The following is a 21,367-nucleotide window of genomic DNA, read 5'->3' as shown; positions in this document are numbered from 1 at the left end:
TCCCTCTTTTTACCTTAATGCCTCCAAATGTATATTATACACTGAAGAAAAATATAAACGCAACACTTTTGTTTTTGCTCCCATTTATAATGAGCTGAACTCAAAGATACAAAGCTAAAACAAAAGATATATTTCTCTCCAATATTGTTCACAAATCTGTGTAATGTAAATAAATAGTAAGAATTTGAGCCACTGATACAAGACATTATTGATTTTATGGATTCTTTATATTCTTTCCTTAAATTTTCAATGTGAAACTAATTGGATAAATATCATTGCTTGAAAGAAATGATTCTATTTTTTTATGTATGGCGTTTCTTACCTGTGCCAGTTTCATCATCATGTGAGCGAAAACGTGCAGGAAGCCGACTACAGCGTCCCACAACCTGCTGTGAGCCAGAGACTGCTGGTTACCGGTGCAGGGACCCTGAAGGACACAAAGGCGCCGCGTGAAGGACGAAGCTGCTCCACGAGAGCTTTTAGCATTTCATCATAACGAAGATTTCGTTCACAGGAGGGTTCAGACGGTAACTCCCGTACCTGGATGTATTCAGTCAAGCTGTTGAAAACCTGCTTGGCCACAGTCATTGCTTTGGAGAAATTCCTCTTACCAGGCTCGTCAATGATGTCTTTGCCTGAATAATACCAATAAAAGTCACTGATGGACTCCTGTTGACAGAAAGGAAGGAAGAACTCATCAACGCTTGATTTCTGTGACTTGGGATGACTTCAAGTATTAACAGTGTTGTGCGAGTTACTGAAAAAGAAAGTGGATTACAGTCACTTGTTACTTATTGTGAAATGTAGTGAACCTACGAGCTAAAACCCCTGTCATTATGCATACGCTTCTCTACAAATAACAAAATCAAACTGGGACTTTTTCTTTCTCGATCTTCTGGATTTTCATTCCATTCCGTACGGCGATCGGTATGAGTTTGTCAGAGTGACCTGGAGTCGAAGCAGGTAGTCCACAGTACAGATGATGACGTTGATGGTCGTGGTGCTGCCCGTTTGAGTTCTCAGGTAGTTCTGAAAATCTGAAAACAATATGGAAATGGAAAACAAATCCAGACACGGGATCAGCATGGATCTGTGGTCTAAATGAGGGAAATGGGCAGCAGCGTCCAAAGGTTTTTTCAGTGAGGTCCAAACGTATTCAGTGCTTGATTGAAATATTTCAAACAACCAAAAAAAACCTCTTCATAATATTTCAGTGTTTCAAGTTCGTTACGGGTGAGTAAACTCTCCCCTTTTCTTCAAACGAATATGTTACTCGTTACATAAAAACTAGGTAATTCAATGTGAGAAAGACAGCAAAGGTTCTGATTGGTCCACATATCACATATGTGTATGTATGCTTCACATTAGAATCTGTGTGTTGCTTTTTAAAATTGTGTTTACCCCCATAATGACCCATAATAGATGGTATGGGCAATATGATGCCTGAATAAAATCTCAGTTTGAGCCAGAATGGGGTGTAAAAACTGGATATATCGGTAGGTTTAGGGTTAAATAGACATTAAGGAGTTACATGAGTATAAGATCAATGAATCAATCAAACTTTATTTATGCTGCTTATTCTAATGTAACACAAGAAAGGCCAAAAGAACACTAAATACAAGACAAAAATTGGGGGAAAAAGGTACAATTTTAATTATTTCTTAATGGATTTATCCTTAATAATACATATAAATTAACAGAATGGACCAAACAACAGTTTTGGTAAATTGACCAAAGTCAAGAAGTTGTCCCAGCCTGTTTCATCTTGCAGTACAGTTTTTCTCCACAAGATGGTGTATTGAGTCATGCAAATGAGAAGTGGTAGGTCTACTTAGCACAACAATGACTAAAACACTTTGCTATTACACAGTCGTGTAGATTACTTGATTTTCATTGTGGTTTTAAGATTTCAAGGTTTCAAGATCAAGATCAAGATCAAGATCATTGTAGTTTCCATGCTTCCACATATAACAAAATATGTTATTCAGGACCAGCAGTGTTCTAAAAATAAAATAAAAATTAAATTAAATTAAATTAAATTAAATTAAATTAAATTAAATTAAATTAAATTAAATTAAATTAAATTAAATTAATCTCAGTTAAATAGTGCAGCAATATAGACAACAAATAATAAAGAGTCCAGTTTGATGGCGTGGAGCAACATTATAGCTTATACACCGCAAGTCAGAATTGGATGAAATAAAACTGTATTCAAAATACTGAATTAAATTCAACAATAAACAAGATAAAATATGAAAATATCAAAAGCAACAATTAAGTCAAAAACCAGAAAAAAGCCAATCAATTGAAAAACTGAAAATATATGTTATACAACTATAAGTTGTTAAGAGAAATTAAACAATAAAATAAAAGAGACAATAATAAATAAAGACATATATCAATAGATGTATATGCCTGTAAAATGAAAAGCCGTCCCCTTGGTGGAGGTGCACCTGTGATAAAGAGTTCAGTTTCTTTTTTTATTGACTCACCATTATTGTGGCCTTCACAAAGAAGCTGCAGGAAGCGGAAGAGGTCACACGTAAATTCATCGTCCGCCATCACTTTCTCATCTGGGCGAAGCAACAAGAGTAACGCTCATTAATCCGTGTAAAAACAATGGGACGCAGTCTGTGTGAAGTCTGCAGTTTGACTGTGTTCTTCTGTTAGAATACACAGTGGTCCAAACAAACCACGCACTCAGTGGCATTAAGGAAACGGTTAAGGGAGAAAAAGTACCACCTAACTTATTTTCATTATTTGAATTTTCTCCTCCCTAATTCTATTACGAACCATGACAATTGTCTTGTTAGTGTCACATGTTTGGTTTGAATTTTACAAATTATGTTAAAGAAATCTAACTTCTATCCTAAATGTGCTGGCTGTGTTGTTTAAGATAAGACATTTTTGCTACTGCTGTTCAAGTATTTTTTTTTTTAATTGTTTCATTCAACTAGAATGTTCATTTAAACATGATAATGGATAAGTAACTTCTTTCTATTTAAAACCATGGCATAACCTCCATATATTTGACTTTATACACATAAAAAGACATTTTAACAAGAATTTGTTCTTTCAAATTTTTGCTCATAAATTATGAAATTCAAAATTGCAGTAACTCAAAATATTTCAATATTTGTATAAATTTTCAAACCTATTTCTATTTAATGTTTGCTGTATAGTCAGAAATTGTGCACTAATTAAGTGCATTTGCCCCATTTTGCAAGATAACTTCAAAATTAAACCGTTATACTACAGAAGATGTAATTAATTATGAGATTTATGAAATTTGTGAGCACAATAAACGGTTATGAAAACTACAGATGACACATCGTATCACAATTAAAATCAAATGCTTGAAACTTTGTACTGGTAATTTATAGGTTGATTGTACAAATCCCTGACTTTTCAATGGCATGTGAATATTTCTGAATCATATAAAGATATTTGTCCTCCCCTCTAAGAATTGCTAATATTCATTTAACTTTTTTTTTCCTTTTAACTTAAAAGTAAAAATATTTTTATCTCAAAAACAAATCTACAAATGCTTTCGCAACAAACTTTTTTCTGTTGTTGGTATTATCTTCCAAGAATAATCCCTTCAAAATGAAAACAACTTTGTTCATACAGTAAGTTTTATACTCAATTCAGATGTTTTTTTTTTGACAAGGTCAGATTTTTTTTTCATGATTATGATCAGGATCTGATCTGAATACAAAATCAGATGTGTGCCGTTTGTCATGAAATTAATCAGACGTGGGTCCACCCATGGACTAAAAGTCTGATGTAGGTGTCCTTCCTGTAAACAGATCCAAATATAAATTCACCTTTTGTCGGAATCCTCTAGAAAATATAATACAAAATATACATTCTAATCAGATGTGATGAAAGAATTGCCACTTTTTAATTTTTTTCTCATTATTATTTCATTTTTATTTTATTATTTGTATTCTCGTAAAACAGATTTGAGTCACATGTTGTGGTAAAATATAATATCTATGCACAATACTTTAAAGTACTATTAGCATTTCTAATATCTATTGAAACTATTTGAATGACAAAGTGTTCTAGTAATTTTTTAGTAAGTTATGAAATATGTTATTAACATTATTGAAATGACTGGTAAAGTAACACATCTACTACTGCATGCTAAACAGTCCAAAGATTAAATTGAACAATCTACAATAGGAAGAACGTACACTTTTAGCATTGATTCTTATAATAGAAAATGTGTGTTACGATGGTTGGTGACACCAGTTAGTTTCCCTGTACAGTACAAATGTATGGCTGTGACACAATGGGAGGCTGTTTACAGACGTACCACAGAAAGAATGATAACGTTAAGGAATGTCACTTCATATCATTCTCCTACTCTCATTAGGAAATGTTAGTGAAACCCAAAAAGACCTCTGAGTCCTCGTCGATTCGACCACTGGAGGCTGGGGCGTCAGCAGTGAGTCTGGCTGATTAATTAAATTCTTTCCACAGATAAGAAATATCTAACAGAACTCAGATGGACTGCAGAACAAACACCGGTCACATCACAGTCAAATGGACGGGGGAAACATTGAAAGAAGACGGCACAAATCAGGGAATGACACATAAAAATACACACGGAAACACTGTGATGGAACGTTACAGACAGACACCATACCATGCAGGACAGATCCACTGAACTCAACAAACTCCAGTTAGCTTTGAGTATTAATGGGGAGGAAACACCGAGTACACACCAACAAACTTAATAAAAACACAATAAGTGGATATGTTGTTGTTGTTGTTGTTATTGTCTACTGACAAGTTAGAATGAAAGACTCTGGGAGGGTGTAGAGCTGGACTGCACTGGGTGACTTCAACATTGCACTTTACTAGATGTTAAACATTACTGACTGTATAGATCTTCATTTTTATCTATTTTATTAAATGCAAGGCATATTTTTAAAAAAAAGAAAACCCCTCAGACATGCACAAGCATGCTTTAATTGAGTCACCACAACAAGACAGTGAAAACCGGGTCGTATGTTTTTTGTCCAACAACAATCACAGAGACGGTGCAGGAGGAGAGACGTGGGTTATCGTAACGACTACTGTCTCCGGAGCAAGCAAAGTGTCGGGGTCACAACCAACAGAGTTTCAGCACGACATACAGGCTGCACAGGTGAAAGAATGAGTGAAAGTTAGCGTTGAAACTCAATTTTGGAAACGCAATATGCGGAGTATTTGGAGGAAGTAATGAAATTCTTGCTGGGACAGAGGCAGTGAGGTAAATATGCTGATCTGCAGTGGTCTGGACTCTTGCCTCATAGCAAGCATGATCCCAGGAAGAGCAGCTGGGATGTTTAGGACCCTTCCTGTGGAGTTTGCATGTTCACTGGTGCACACATCCACTCCACCAACTCCATCAGACCAGGATTCCTTCAGAGCAAAGACAGGCAGTTTTCCAGGTCTGCATGTGAGCGTGTCCTCAGAGACATGCTTGAATAATTCAGAGAACCTAAGAGCAGGTGAAACCTCTCCTACCTCCACAGAGGCCTCATCAGTTCATCAGTGCTTGTCACCAGCAGAAAAAACAGTTAACGCGCATTTTGCTCCTGACCGTGTCGGCATGAGTGCAGGTGCTGTTAAGTTGCAGTGACAAACGCTGCCAGAATCTTGCCAGTTTTTGTTTTTTCCCAGCGAACTGGACTAATCGACTGTTGAGTGCCGCCTCGTGCTATTTTTTCCTTCTATTTCATACAAATATCTTTCTCTTTGGATGATGCACATGATAGTATTGATGGCAGAATTCAGGGGTCGGGTTTTGTGTTAGGGTTTGTGCAGAGATTTCACACACGTGGTTCACACCAGCCGGGAAAAAAATGGAGGATAATCGATGATTAAATGATTATTACTGCTGCTGCAATTCATTTCAGAGGAGAGGGGCTGTCTATCTGCAGTCTATGAGAGACAAGAGTGGGAGAGGAGGGTTGAGATTACTGAGGTTACCTTCCCGTTGTTCAGTGTCTAGACTGAGGTTGTTGGAGTTACAGTAGATCTGTGATTAAACACTCAAGCGTGAAGCTCAAACTTTATAATCACTTCAAAAAGAAAAGATTCAGAGATAAAATGCTTTCAGCATTAAGTGTTTTGTTGGGAGTTTACTACCGTAAATGCAACAGTGAGCAAGTGACTATAAGGTTTGATTCCACTGTATCCTTGAGTGTGAAATGAAATGCATAGTAAGTTCACAGCAAGGGAAACAAAGGCCAGTCGGGCGACTGAGAGCTAAAAGAGACAGGGAGGACAGGAAAGAGGGAGTGAAAGGAAATAATATGACAGCAAAGATTCATTTACCACGTTCTAGCTTCATATCTGAGAACCGTGAGAGCAGCAAATTGACGGGAAGGAGGGACACGGGCGCGAGCGGTAAAGAGTTGGAACAGGCAAAGTGAACAAAAGATGCAGAGGAGAGAAGAACAAAGAGAGACGAAGTGAGTGCACAAATCTCATGGCTGTCAGTGGATGATAAAACAGTTTCATACAGCTACAGTCAGAATGCTGTGACTTATACAAGTGTGTCACGGCTGAAGGCCTCTAAAACACACTTACGTGAAAAACATACTGTGCAATCAGGCCATCACAGAAAAAATGCACACTTAGGACACAAAAATGCAACATCGGAACAAGAATTTAGGCCGTATCCGAAAAGATGCTCGTGTCAAGAACCACTGGAAAATAAGGGAGGAGAACCAGAAATAAAGCAGCCTGTCGTGTGTGTGCGTGTGTGTGTGTGTGTGTGTGTGTGTGTGTGTGTGTGTGTGTGTGTGTGTGTGTGTGTGTGTGTGTGTGTGTGTGTGTGTGTGTGTGTGTGTGTGTGTGTGTGTGTGTGTATGTGTGTGTGTCGGAAGACAAAAAAAACAAACATATCATACTCACTAGTGCCTTCCTCTGAAACCATCCCGAGACCCTCGGCCTTGTTCTGTCTCTCAAACGCATTCAAGTCCAAAACGCTGTCAACAAATACATGGCGATTCTTTGAACCACGAACATTTTCACGTTTTCATGTTTTGGAATTACAGGCTTTGTACAGTCACAGACCTGCAGGTCTGCATCAGAGCCTGAACGCTAAGGAAGAATCCCACATCCTTCTTATCCTTCAGGTAGTCCAGCATTCTCTGAAAAATGACACAAAAAAACAGCAGGAACACTGAGAACTCGAGAAAAATGTTGCTTTCATATTGTAATCGTCGCTCACGCGAATATTGGTTGTCATGTAAACGGAGCCTTACATCGCTGGGATAGTCTCCAACTTGACACGACAGGATAAAGACATAGAAGATGGATGGATAGGCGAGTGCAGTTCGGCAGTGTCGATGTGAAAACTAAACTAAACTCTTGGCGGCAGTACAATTTAGTTTGTCCTGAATGTGGTGTCAAAGCAATCACAGTAGACCGTGGAGCAAATGAATGAGCCGCATGTGCAGAGAGACACACAAGACTGAATGGAAGAGCATCATGAAAAAAAAAAGACGAAACGACAAGGCATCACACGTCAGATGACACGTGAGGAAAACTTAAGACACAGTCGACACATGCCAGGTTAAAAATAAAAAAATAAATACAATATCAAGAATAAAGTGGAAACGTTTCCTTTGGTCCATCCATAAAAACTCAGTAAAAACCAGAGCTGCACGCTGCACAGTCTCTTCAAAGCTCTAACATTGTCTTTGAGAGCTAAAAAGGAATTTCGTTATGACTGAAGCCTATTCTGAAGTATAGTTTCACCAGGTCATCAAACTCCCCGCAAGGCGTTTTGTAGAAGCAGTCACATGTGGTGGCTATTCAGACTTTTTTTTTTTTTGAAGTGGATGATGAAGAAAAAACAAATCTACCTTCTATAATTTGCTTTTTATTCTCATGAGTGGCTCTAATACTCTTCTGTAAGACTGTGTCTGCTGTTTTTAGTAAACATTCCATGGAGAATGTTAGGATAACAGAACCATAAAGGGTTCCAGTCTCCATGTCGTCACACCCGCAGCCAAGTCCAGAGGAGTGTTTTAATGCACTTTAATGGACGCCATGCTCTTTACCTGCTGCACATCACTGTTGCCTCCGTTGAGGATGGAGATTCCCAGTTTGAGTGTGGAAGAAACCATGGCTCCAGGTTCACCTGGAACGGGAGGCATGAGCAACGATTGCATCAAAACCTGAGATTGTTTCAACTGCTTTTTTTTTTCTTCTTTTTTCATTTACTGATCTTGAACAAGAACAAGAACAGCTTTGTTATAGAATGTGTGTTATAGAATGTCTGCATTCTGAGTTCTGTTTATTATCTGCAAAATTATTAATCTGATTAACTGAAACCTTCTAAACCTTAGACAGCTGAGATTGTCCATCTCTTGAAATATGAGATGACAGAAAACATGTGGGTGAGCGCGAGTCTGCGGCCGATTGAGCTACCTTTACAGGCGCTGATCATCTGCAGCACCATCTCCGCAGCCCCGCGGTTGTGCAGACGGGATTGCTGGTACAGAAGCCTCTGTTTCTCCATCTCCTTATCCTGTGGAGCAGCGCAGGAAAGGACTCGACTGTAACCCCGCCAACACCTGCCGCACTGCCCCCCGCACTCGCAGACACACTCGCAGACACACTCGCACGACTAAACTGTATCTGCTGAAGTGAAGCCTGTTACAGCTGCAAACTGGTGACGATTTACAAGACGGTTTATTGTGAGTTATACTAGCGGGTTATGTTTACAGGGATATTGTTGTGGACTTTTGTGAGCCAAAGATGAGGAGTCAATGTTTGGACACTGCAGGAGGTTTTTACTTTAGGTTTGTTAACGACGCAGACACAAATCAACTGGCAGAGTAAGGATGGATAGAACCCCAACCTGCCTCACCCATTGCTTCAGTCACTTCATATCGACAATGGCCAGCACAATAATCAGTTGTTTTTCAGGCCAGAGTTTATGACTCCTCTCAACCTCATTCAATGTCAGAGCAGTGTGACTGACCCACAGTGAACTGGAAATCTAAACATGGTAGTAAAGTCAAAATATCCCACATCATAAATAGATAAAATTCTAATTCATTGCTTTGATAATTAAAACTACTTCAATGTAAAGTCAAACTGAGTTTCTTCGACAAATTACCACATTTCTTTCTTTGTATTGTGTAAATATAGCGTATACTTCTTTTCAGGCACCAGGTCTGGTTTTTGGTTGGAAGTACCTGAATACCTTCGAAGAACTAGCAATGACAATCATTCAGGCAGCAAAGGACTGAAACTGTGCCAAGTTTTTATTTGCTCTCCGATACAGTAGATCCACTTTTTTTGTGGCATTGGACATTAAATTGCAAATTCTCTTTGGACTTGCTTGCTTTGTCTAGTTGATCCTGAAACTGGGGGGACTACAAAAGGTGTAGGAAGGTGGTTTTGTTCTCTCCACGGCAAGCTTATAGTTTATCTTCTCGGTCTCAATAACGCCTCCACATAAGAGGTGTTGATGTAGACCAGCAAAGAGTTGGTGCCACCTACGTGCCAGTTTTTCATGAGTATTAGTGCTGTCGAAAGGTCGGGAAAACTTTTGTGTAATTACACAAATGCTTTTGAAATTACATCCGCAGCCACTAAAGCTAAATGTTAGTCTCTCATATTCTGCCCGGTGAAACAAAAATTAAAAAATCTTAGCTTGTAATAAGTTGGCTGGAACACCCTGCTATGCTGATGACATAATATTTTACCAACTATTCTCTTAAAATAGCTCGATGCTGTTTGAATCTTTTCTATGGTCATCCAGAACACATTCACTCTTTTCCACTGGAGCACATTGTGTGTATTAGTGATGGAAACAGTTATCCAGCAGACATATTCCAGAGGCGCAGACGTTCAATGGCAGCAAACACTTCTCCTCAGAGCAGAACACACACGTCACACATTCTTTCTAGGGAAGCAACAGCAGTTGTCTTGAGTAACACAGCATGCAGGTCCTGCTCCCAACAGAACAGTAATGGGTTGTTCTAGACTTGGAGCTTGAGTGCTAATATATGGTCGCCTCCAGCAGCAATAATGTGGCTCCTGTCCACATATTCCATCTGTCTGTCCAAAGACATTCAGAGATGCAGAATGAGAGTAGAAATGTCATTTGTTTGTATACTGCAATTCCTGGACAGTGCAATTTTCAATCAGGCCCAATTTCTTCTCTCTACATGAATAACGGATAATTCACTGTATATTACAATACATTATTAATAGTTAACAAAATATGCCTTTACAAATTTAAACTATGCACAAAAGTAAGGAATTTTTTTTATCATGGGGACAACTCACATAGTAAGCACTGTTCCTAACAAATGTGGCAGGAAATGTTTAAAGTGACAATAATCACACTTCCCAATAATGTAGCACTGCCACACGTAAGAAATAATCTCCCAAACAAATTTTTCTTAATTTTAGTGCGCAATTCATGTTTTTCTATGTGGTATTTACTGTTTGTTGACCTACATTTGAAGAGTACATTAGGCAGTTTTACTATATTATGCTTGATGATTTCATCACGATGTAAAAAGTCTTTGAGCGTTTTTAAAAGCGCTATACAAATATAATGTATTATTAGTATTAGTGTTATTATTATTATTAATATGCGACATAGTAAGGGAATAGTACTCTGCATGAATGTGAGCTACTCAGTTTTGATATAATACTGTATAATTAACGCTAAACATTTGATACCATCCTGTTGACAAAAGAGGTTAGAAGTGACCCACCCACTTCACAACATGCTCGGGAGCCCACCCAAAGCACCCAAAAACTGTATCTACCCCTCCCTCCGCCCCCCTCCCTCGTAAGCCTGCCGTGTGTAAAGAAATGATGAATCATCGTCTCTCTGGTTGCAGATGTTTTGCTCATCAGTGGAGCCAATTGTGCACCGTTAACATGAGTGTGAGAGAATGTGTGCGTGTGTGTGTGTGTGTGTGTGTGTGTGTGTGTGTGTGTGTGTGTGTGTGTGTGTGTGTGTGTGTGTGTGTGTGCGTGTGTGTGTGTATGTGTGTGCGTGTATGTGTGTGCGTGTATGTGTGTGCGTGTTTGGCTGACAGGCTTTTACTGTAGTCCTCGGTGAGCACAGAGAGGGAGACTTGTTAATGCTGTCCAATTCAATGTAAATACAAACAAAATCGGTCCAAGTCCAACGAGAGTTATCGGGTGAGTCCATCTGAGTGAACACAGCTGAATTAACTGGTGAGTAACGGGGCGTGTGAGGTCAGGAAAAGGTGGCGCAAGTCAGAGAGAGACTGACCACAAACACACAAGAGCAACCCAAGAGAACTAGTTTTACTGTTAGAAAGTCCTGTTGCGTGGCTTGAATTACTGTTATGTATTACAGAGTGAACTACTCAATTAAGTCTTGAAAGGCAACATTACATGTTGGCGCAAAATCATTCCTAAAAGGACAAATGATGATAATAGCCCTTACTAAGAAAAAAAAAAACTCTCTAGGAGGATTCTCATATTAAATACAGGAAATTACCGTGCCATTGGATGCAATGCTGCCCTTCAGGAAAAAGCAATATAACTCTGAAGCTACAACATCACAGTGTCCAGACCTGAGAAAACTTAATCATGAGCAGCCGTTACATGGACCACAAGTGATCAGATTTAACACTGATCTGATTAATATTGCAGCATGTAAACACTTCTGTCTGATTAAGATGTACCTAGTCAGTTTGCATTGGAGGAGGCGTAACAATGTTTATAATCCAATCAGAGTCCATGTAAATAGCGTGTCGGATTCTTCCCAACTGTCCGGGCTTTGTGTGTTTCGTAAGCTTGATTAGTTTCGCTGACAAATCCATGTTCGATATTGACGGCCTTCCGCATAAAGCTGGATGTGTCACTGCCAAGGTCACCGTGCAAAGGATCATTGGAATAATCCACTAAGTGATATTATTGGTGCAAATAAACCCGCATATGAATCATATCATGGGACAATTTGATCTTTCATTTGGAAAGATTGACGAAAAATTGCCCGTATGAACGTAGCTACAGATGTTCTCGTCAGCGGATCGTTGATTCAGAAATTGTACTCAATCGTTTATTGCTGATGTGACATGTGCTCAATTAGATCACAGCAGGCAAATGATTGGTCACATCTCGATGTAGTCTATTTGTAATTGAGAATGGTGATTGGTTTAAGCATTTGTTGATGATTAAAAAAACAACAACAACGAGAACAGGCACTCGGTAGAGCGCAGACCTTCGCCAACGCCACATTTTTTGCAGAACTGAGTTAGCATCGCAAGCATGATAGCCGTTAGCGCATATTGATGTTAACTGGGTATGTCAGGTAGCTACATCATTGTGAAACACTGAGCAGGGAACGTCTCCATGACAACAGGCGCTAATTTCCTATGATCTCCTCCATGAGTTGCCTCTCCCATCCCTTTTGTATGGGAAATGTTTTCGCAGTTTTTGGGGATTTATTCGGAATTTGTGGAAAGTTGGTAAAATCCATAAATACAAACCAATAAAGAAAGAAAGAAATACACGCAGACAAAAACATAACTTTCTCGGCCTAGTTTCGATGGTCACCCAACTTTTGTTGGCGAAGGTTAAAAAAAAGGAAGCGCATGGAATATATCTTTGATATTAATGACAGGCGGTCGGATACCAGGAAGCTTAAGAGGTTTCAAAAGCTCTTATCGAGTGCAATTAAAAAAGAAGAGCCAGGAACATTCAAAAGAGTGTGAGAATATTTTCCATCAGATATGTTCATCATAAATACCTCCAAAATGCCCTGTAAAGGCCATGTGATATTTTACAATAAACATAGGTTAAGCCCTAAATTTTTATTTAAATACATCAGGCTTGGAAACTGTGATTCTGACATTAAATTGCTACTTTACTTGTTTTATTTAGTTTTTCGTTAGCTGCACCATCTCCTGCACTCAAGTCATGCAACTTAGAAGAAGAAGAGGAAGAAATTGAGTTTGAGACGTCAATCCTAAGGGTGGGCAGAGTCCAGCAAAGGCATGCGCAGGTAAGTCCACCACAGCAAATAAGACACGTGGTGTGAGTGAAAGAAAGAAGCAAGAAGAGGAGAAAAAAAAGAGATGTGTCGTAGCAAGATTGGGGTGGGGGGGATGTGCCGGGTGTGATGTCGTGGTGTGGTCACTCAGTGCTAGGGGAGCTGCTTCTCCGCTGACTCCCCTGTCTCCCTTCCCCTGGTCCCCCCATACCATCTCTGTCTGTCGCACCTCAAAGGATGGCTCCTCCCCCTCCTGTTCTCCCCCTTCGTCCTCCTCACCAATGTGGCAGCTCTGGGAGAATTACAGCAGGAAGGACAAAACATAACATTCAATCATAATCACTTGTATTGTGGGCCGTCATGCCAGCATGACACAAAACATTTGAGACCGTTTAAAAGTCCTACCTTTGCCATAATATCAGCATATGACATATAAAGATGGTCAAGGTCTAATTTACTGTGAAGAGAGCAAAACAACAGGAAGTGAGTCTAACTGAAGAACAGGTGACACGGGCGAGCAGTGGAGCGATGCAGGATGAGCTCACAGCTTTTCTGTAAGAGCTGTCCGGCTGAAATGAAGGATCAGCTGATGAAGGGGGTCAGGCTTCGACTCAGTCTCCTCTTCCTCTTCCTCCTCTTCCTCCATGGCTTTCTAATTGTGGGAGAAAACACAAACGAGATGTTGGACCTCAGTTGAAACCTGCCTAAAAATCTGGAGTTTGAAAGTGGCTGAGTTTTTATGTTTGGGCTCTTTGTTTGAACCAGATTCAGCCACAAGGTCGGGCACCCTGAAACGGGGTGATTTTGGGGTGCACGTGCACCTAACATCCGTACCACAGTAGACATGATTGACAGTCCTGCAGCCAATCAACCTGCGCCTAAGATCAAAATCTCACATGCACTCTCATGAGAGAAAGTTGCGGTATGAAAAGGTTTTTATTTATTAATTGTTTTCTCAATTAATTGTAAGAATTGATTTAAAGACAATTTAAGGAAGACGAGACAAGTGAGAATAGCAGGTGATGACTCCGTTATGCAAAAGAAAAAACAGCAGCGAGACAAATGCTCGCAGATGTTCTTAAAAGAAAAGGCAGATAACATTTATTAGAATCCATTTCAGCTAATGTGGATCCAGTTAGTCACACACAGTCCCAGAGATAAAGCTGAAGCCAGCCGTCAGCTGGACAGGACAGAGAAACATCAGCTCTGCAGATAATAAAAATTAGTGGGGTTACAGTAAAGAAGATTTTGCAATGTATTATTCAAAACGCCGATCATGACGAACACTCACGCCACATGCACGGCTCGATGAATAACGACAATTGACTTACTGATAAGTCGTCAATCATCTTGTCTTCAAATGAATAACCCTCGGTCTCCAACCAGTTGCGCTTGTAGGCGTCCAGGAACATGTTTGTTGCCCTGTGCCTGTGAGACGAGAGGTTGCACAGACTTAGGCAGCGCTGCGATTGGCTGTGTTGCCTTCCTGATGTAACTCTGCATCAGTCTCATTGAATAAGTATGTAAGGCCGTATTACGCGGGGATGTTGTAAAGAGGCGTCATCCTGAAACAGGCCACCACTGCCCTGCGACGCTGTTTCGACAGCAGTTTGTGCCAAACCATTTTCTTTGACTTGAATGGATGTTCAGTCTGAAGGCAAACAACAAAAACCCACCATCGACTAAACAAATGCTTTCTCAAAACAGTTCCACTTTTTTAAACTTCAGCAGAACTTGGTGAATGAATATATGGCTCTTCCAAGAGCATTGTAGTAGAGTTACTCACCACCTCGATGTGGTAGAGGACAGCCGAAACCTCCTGAACCCTTTTCACCACCTTCTCAGGGTCTTCGGCATCTTCAGCCTTCCCAGACATCTCCTTGTAAAGAGACATCTGCCAACGCATAGCCGGGTCCTCCACCTAAAATCAAATACAGAAATGAAGCATTAAAAATTCTGAGCAGGTTCATAATACTATAATAATAATAATAAAAAAATGCATAAGAATAATAAAGGTCAAGAAGATGACGACAGTGTTTTTCACTGAGCCTGTCACAGATGTGTGAGGCACGGCTGAATCGCGTCGGATTAGATGGTCGCACTTCAGAAGAGCTCAGTGTCACCATAAGGACGAGTATCTAGTAATAAGAGCAAATTACTTTGAAATCCAGCTTTCTGGTAGTATCATAAACCATCTTATTTGGGGCTTTTCAATCCTGCTCCTCGAGGTCCTGCAAGTTTTTCAGGTGTTTCAACACACCTGACTCAAAGAAGTGACTTTCAGTCAAGCCCTGTAGGGGCCTGATAACGACTGGATCTGAGATTTTGGACCTGGGAGACTTTTAAACATGCAGGGGCAGTCGTCTGAGAAAACTCCAAGGAGATTGTTTGTGCAGGTAGACAGGTAACCAATCACATTTTATTTTAATATGTTTGATACACAATGTGTCTTCTCACTTTCCAATATGTAATACAATGAATAAAAGAGCTCACCTTGCCCTGCAGATGTAGATTGTTCTGCAGGAACTCTCTGACTTCTTCATCTGTGTCTCTCTAAGGGATGAAATAAAAAAAAGATTCAGAGAATGTCAAAAATGGCTGTTCATTTAATGGGCATCTCCATGGAACAACCCATACTGACATAAATCTTTAATATACCCACAACAAATGCAGTTTAAAAAGTATGTTTAAAAAAGATTGACCCTTCACCCGTTGTTTTTATTTTTATCAGGAAAATGCAGCCCGTGACCCAAAGAGTGTTGGCGGCGGGCTGAAGCAGACTTTGGTAACCACTGCTTTAATGGAAAAGTAAACAGTGCAACAAATCTGGACAAACTATTTCTCCATCAATAAATGTAAACATGTGTTCCTTCATATCTGATCAATAGTAACAGAAATGGTCATTTAAAACACTTCAAACTTTAAAATCTTTCCCATCTGGACATAATTTGTTAAGTGAGTTTGTCTTAAATACATTAAAGTACCAGTGAGTATCTGATCTTGGCAACATTGATGAGCTCCTGGTCTGCAGGGGAGCACATATTGAGGCCAATGGGGAGCATTTTCTTCAGCGCCGCAACGATAAGAGACGTCTGCACAGAGTAGCGATCTCCTCGCCGCTTCTTCTTGGTTCGCTCTTGCTCTGATCCTCCGGACTGGAGACAAACAGGAAGTTTAAAACGAGACGGATCGCTTTCTTGGCGAAGAAGTCATTGAGTTTTAATCCAAAGAGACCCATATTCACATTTCAAAGAATGATTAACAAATCACTGATGAAACAGATCAGCTCTTGTGACGAAATGTAACAGAATACAAGTCGCTTTTAATGCAACATGGCAACATGCTGAAAGAGTAGATCAGTGGACGATATCACTCATTCATTAGTTGAGACACTTTCCTGTAAAGAAAACTTTTCAGCTTTCAGGTATTTCATCACTACACTAACTACTGTTGTTACACACAATGCAATCTCAGTTAGTAGCGCACAAACCAGACAGGACATATCCTGTGGACTGAATAAAATATGTGTGTGCACATGGAGAGTTGTGCTTGTGCATCTAAATTTGTGTGTGTTTACGTACTTAGAGCAGTGTGTGTGTGTGTGTGTGTGTGTGTGTGTGTGTGTGTGTGTGTGTGTGTGTGTGTGTGTGTGTGTGTGTGTGTGTGTGTGTGTGTGTGTGTGTGTGTGTGTGTGTGTGTGTGTGTGGGTGCGTGTGCGTGTGCATGTGTGTAATCACTCAAAAGCACAGTGACAATCAGGTAACCGTCACTCCAGCAATGCTCATGTGAAAGCAAAGTATAGGATATTTTAACTAAAGCAACAAAACATTAATTTGTTGTTATCGGTTATTAGATTTTTACTAATGTATTGGAGTCAATGAACATGTGATGGTGAAAGAAGTTCTGTTAGTAAATGCGATGACAGCTATTAGGTGATGTTGAGCTACAGCTTCAGTTTCCTCCACAGTGATCCAGATAGAACATAAGCTGCTTGTGGATCAAACGATATCAAATGAAGACGGCAAGGAATCGGATCTCTGGTGCAATTATGTAATAAACACAAAGCCAGAGAGAGAAGAGTCCCCCAGAGAAAAAAAGCTGGAAAAAAAAATGGAATTAAGTTTCAACATCACAGATGCCACAGTAGCACTGGCTCCACAACTGTATCCGTCAACTGTTTATTGGTCAAACAAAAACGTAGGGCGATGCTGCTCGGCTGCAGGAGTGCACACACCAAGTTAGATACACCACTGCTCAGCCGAGCACCATGAAACCTCTCGGACCACTACCATCTACTGCAAAGAGCTTTCATCAAGCCACTCCGGACCCCTGCTCACACATATACAAACACAGACACACACACACACACACACACACACACACACACACACACACACACACACACACACACACGTCCCACCAACTTACAGCGTAAACATTTTCACCTTCATGTTGAACATGAATCCTTTCCCTCACAGTCTCGTCAGTTTGTCACCCCGTGTGAATGAATGGATGTGTGTGAATTTCAGGGGGTGTGTGTGGTTGACCAGAGGAGAGCTTGATGAAATGCCTCCTGAAACTCAGGGTGCCATGCGATCAGCACAGCGCTCGTGCACAAACACAGTCTAACCTCTCCATCTCCGGCCTAGCGGCCCAGCGTCCAACCCCCGACACAGGATATAAAGAGAAAACACAGTTAGCGACACTCCTACTACTCTCCAAAGTCAATGCACTGCCTCTGAAATCGTCCTGTGAAAGGATGGCAGGAGTTATGTAATTACCCATTAGACTTGCAATTCAGGAAATTCATATTTTTGAAATGACAAATTACTATTTTTTTTTAACTTACAGTTTATTTATTCTCTACCATTTTTGTGCAACTTCAATAAAAATGGAATTAAAAGCTGAGAACAGATTAAGGAGGGCTTCCTTCTTAAATCTTTCTCTGCTTGGAATAGGTGGAGTAGTTAGTGAAATATTATTGGAGTTTTAATGTGTTACAGCTCGAGATATGGGGAAGGTATGGGGAAGGTATGGATCAAACATTTACATTACGGCCACATTGAATTGTTTTGGCCGGTCCACTCTTACCTTGCTCATCTTGCTCTTACTGTCAGCGGTCAGGAACGACATGTTGTTGATCTCGTTCATCACCACAAAGTTCTGCTCCTCCCTCTTAAAGTTCTGCAAAGCGTCACACCAGAGAGCAGGGTTGAATGCCAAAAGGAGAAATGATGAAACGGCAGAGGAGGATTTACACAAGAGCAGGAACAAGAGAAGACTCACATGAGATTTGGACCAGAAAATAAAGACCTCTCCCACCATCCTGAAGAGCTCCTCTGCATCAGGGTCTGGACACGTCAGCCACCTCGCCCTACAGACACAGTTAACAATGTCACACAGCGATCAGCAGCACAGAACAAAAATAATGATAAGAACTTTATTTATAGAGCACTTTTCTTAGAAAAAGAACAATAACAAGAAAAGAACTTTAGTTTGTAAAAGCCAAGCAATAAAAAACGAGTTGAGAATGTTCTTGACGTCCAGGAACATTGAGGTACCTGTTGTTATCCACGTAACGGATGAGCAGAGGGTAGAGAGCATACAAGTCTCGGCACAAGACTGCAAACTCGTCCCGAATGGTCCCGTTTTCACTGTCCACCTCCATCTTGCCCTCCATTCGCAGTTGATCCTCCTCCGCTACCACCTTCCCCGCGCGCTTCTTCAGCTTCTCCATGGTGGGGATGAAGTGGGATTTAAGCATCTCTGGTTTCGCTCTGCTGACGATGGGCTGAGCAAACACTGGACGAGAAGGAAACACGACTTGGTAACGGGTTTTCCGCAAATGTGCGACTTGCCACAAGTAGCTGTTTATGGTCTGCAGTATCAGATACAATTGTGGATTAGTGAGGAAATGTGGATGCAGGACAAACAATGATGCAGACCCACATGTTTGAAGCAGAGTCAGACTGAGTCACACAACTCAAAGAGCTTTTGATTAACAAAAATGTGGTGACTTTCTTCTTGTTCTTCTTCAAAACAGATTAAATGCCAACTTTTTAACTTCATATGAGGACAAGCCAAGGGAGCAGTGTACCTCAGCAGAAGAAACAAGCAAGAAAAGTGTCTGGACTGCGATGTAAATGTGTTTTTTTGTGAGGCTGATTAAAGCCAGGCTAAAGGTTGACTTTAATTTCTGTAAATGGACAAACAATGTGGAGGAATTGTGTTACTATTTATGGTTTTAAATGTGTTTTATGTTCTGTGGTGGAACATGATTCTAGAAGGTTCTTGACTTAAGTTCTGGGATTATAATTTACAGTTTATATATTCTCTTTAGTTTTCTAAAATGTATGTTATCTAGTTATGAAATTTCTTTGTTGTGTGCATATTTTCTGTAAATAATGCCATTCTGAAAATCAATATTATTATCATGATCATGATCATGATCATTATCATTATTGTTATTGTCTAATGAATGTGATATAATTCATTTTGCTATTTAGTTTTTTTACTGCTGAGCACTGCTATGCTAAAATGTGCCACCCTTAATATAATGCATTAATGTATGTTTGAAAATGGTTAGACAATGTCCTAAACTAGTTTTATGTATACAGTGAATGCACTCATGCATAGTTACCCGTCTGGTGGCAAAACATTTTTTTTCACATTTCACAATAAAAGGAATCACTTAGAAACAAAACGTGTCATTGTTGTGATTTAAATGAGAAGTGTGAATTTCCCTTTAATTCTACAAGCCACCGACATTTATATGAATCAACTATTTTTGCATGCAGTTTGTAAATTGCCTCAATTCACCATTTTGAAAAACAAGAAGAATCGCTCCTGATCACTGACCTGCCAATCTCTTCATCCAGGAGGCCTCATCAATACCCAGATTGTTGACCACGATCTTCATGATGCTGCCCAGCAGGTGGTTGAGCTGCTCGGACGTGACCGAGGTGCAGATCTGACCCTCCTGCTCGGGGAAGTTCTCCAGGCCTCGCTCCCACCAGCGTGGCAGGTAGTTACACAACATGGGCAAGGTGATCTCAATCACATGGGGCATTTCTGTGTAGCGAGCTCCAGAATCAGCAAGGTCATGAATCTCTTTCATCAAGATCTCCAGCTCTGGGATGTCAGGGCACAGCTCCTCTACTTGATTGGGAAGACCCAAAACTGAGGGAGACGAAACAAAACCAATATGATGTGATGAAAATAGGAATGGAAGAAGAACTCAGTGCTACAGTTGTAAAGTGGAGGATTAAAATGCATTAACAATGATAACCGTCGACATTAACTAAAAATTAAGTAGGGATTCATATGTCATCGAAAAAACACTATGAAAAGTGGAAGTTCAGATTGAACATATTGGGAAAAAGAAAAATTTTTTGACAGCAGATCCTGTGAAGCATGCAATAAATATTAACATTTTCTCGATATATCTGTATTTTTTTTGCACAATAACTAGAAGAAAACCTTTTCATAGTATTGACAGATTGCTTTGTGATGTCTTTTTAATGGACCAAACCAGACAATTTGAGATCAAATTTTGCCGCTTGACCTCATAGAAGAAAGTCTACAGCTAATAAAGGAAACCAAAAGTCAATGGCAGAACCCACTGGATCTCTCCCTGGGAGTCTTTGTCGTGTAGACGGAGAATGTGTTGAATTCATTGAGTTCTGGCTCCAGGAAGGCCACTGGCATTGCGGCTGCTAAGTGAGCCAAACACTCGCCAAGAGCCGGCCGCTGTCTGCACAGGAGAAAAACAAAAGAAAATCCACATCACTGCTCAGCATGAAACCACAGAAAGCACACAAACGGACATATAAACTCACTTCTCTACATGTGGCGTCTTCACCGTGCCCAAAGAGTAGATGCTGCACATTAAACGATAGCAGGATATCTGCAAGTCGTCCACTGAGAATGTAGAGAAGAGTTTTGCATGAGCATTGATTTGTGAAAAAAAAAAGGTGACATGATGGAAAAAATGACGGACTGGGCAAAGAACTTGACTCACAAATGACATCATCTCCAAACTGGTGCTGTGCGATGTGATCGAACAGTGAAGTGAGCACGGGCAGCAGGGCGTTGGTGGTGTAGTTGATGTTCTGGGCCACACCCTTAACCTGCAACAACGCACAAGAAAATGCAAAACAAATCAGGTCACATCAGAAATGAAAGAGTGTACGGTGTGCAGAAAGACTCTGACCTGGTTCCGACTTGACACTTTTCCCAGTTTGAGGTTTTCGACCATCTTCTCAATGTCGTCTGCCGCGCTCTCAAAGAACTGCCTCAGAGTGGCCTTCACAATCTCGGGGCCTGATTTCATGACAGTCCTCAAAAAATAAGATGCACAAG

At 40.3% G+C, this 21,367-nt stretch overlaps 1 protein-coding gene across 1 annotated transcript in view; it reads right to left on the bottom strand.

Moving 5' to 3' along the window:
* ryr1b (ryanodine receptor 1b (skeletal)) overlaps positions 1 to 21,367 on the bottom strand; it is an 85,344-nt gene that overhangs the window by 11,290 nt on the left and 52,687 nt on the right. Inside the window, exons 65-90 of the mRNA XM_080459804.1 lie at positions 21,219 to 21,345; positions 21,027 to 21,135; positions 20,845 to 20,926; positions 20,629 to 20,759; positions 19,865 to 20,185; positions 18,568 to 18,808; positions 18,293 to 18,380; positions 18,098 to 18,190; positions 17,637 to 17,651; positions 15,991 to 16,161; positions 15,500 to 15,559; positions 14,793 to 14,927; positions 14,545 to 14,657; positions 14,338 to 14,434; positions 13,552 to 13,658; positions 13,412 to 13,463; positions 13,218 to 13,298; positions 8,440 to 8,539; positions 8,070 to 8,149; positions 7,078 to 7,154; positions 6,916 to 6,989; positions 6,334 to 6,351; positions 2,493 to 2,573; positions 949 to 1,037; positions 541 to 669; positions 323 to 427 (exon numbers count right to left, since the gene is read on the bottom strand). Of these exons, the coding sequence (XP_080315930.1) occupies positions 323 to 427; positions 541 to 669; positions 949 to 1,037; positions 2,493 to 2,573; positions 6,334 to 6,351; positions 6,916 to 6,989; positions 7,078 to 7,154; positions 8,070 to 8,149; positions 8,440 to 8,539; positions 13,218 to 13,298; positions 13,412 to 13,463; positions 13,552 to 13,658; positions 14,338 to 14,434; positions 14,545 to 14,657; positions 14,793 to 14,927; positions 15,500 to 15,559; positions 15,991 to 16,161; positions 17,637 to 17,651; positions 18,098 to 18,190; positions 18,293 to 18,380; positions 18,568 to 18,808; positions 19,865 to 20,185; positions 20,629 to 20,759; positions 20,845 to 20,926; positions 21,027 to 21,135; positions 21,219 to 21,345 (2,776 nt within the window). The remainder of the gene's footprint in view (positions 1 to 322; positions 428 to 540; positions 670 to 948; positions 1,038 to 2,492; positions 2,574 to 6,333; positions 6,352 to 6,915; positions 6,990 to 7,077; positions 7,155 to 8,069; positions 8,150 to 8,439; positions 8,540 to 13,217; positions 13,299 to 13,411; positions 13,464 to 13,551; positions 13,659 to 14,337; positions 14,435 to 14,544; positions 14,658 to 14,792; positions 14,928 to 15,499; positions 15,560 to 15,990; positions 16,162 to 17,636; positions 17,652 to 18,097; positions 18,191 to 18,292; positions 18,381 to 18,567; positions 18,809 to 19,864; positions 20,186 to 20,628; positions 20,760 to 20,844; positions 20,927 to 21,026; positions 21,136 to 21,218; positions 21,346 to 21,367) is intronic.

Source organism: Lipophrys pholis (genome assembly GCF_963383615.2).
Source record: "Lipophrys pholis genome assembly, chromosome: 3".
Taxonomy (NCBI): domain Eukaryota; kingdom Metazoa; phylum Chordata; class Actinopteri; order Blenniiformes; family Blenniidae; genus Lipophrys; species Lipophrys pholis.
The sequence above is the reverse complement of the archived record's forward strand: the minus strand, read 5'-3'. Positions and strand labels throughout refer to the sequence as shown.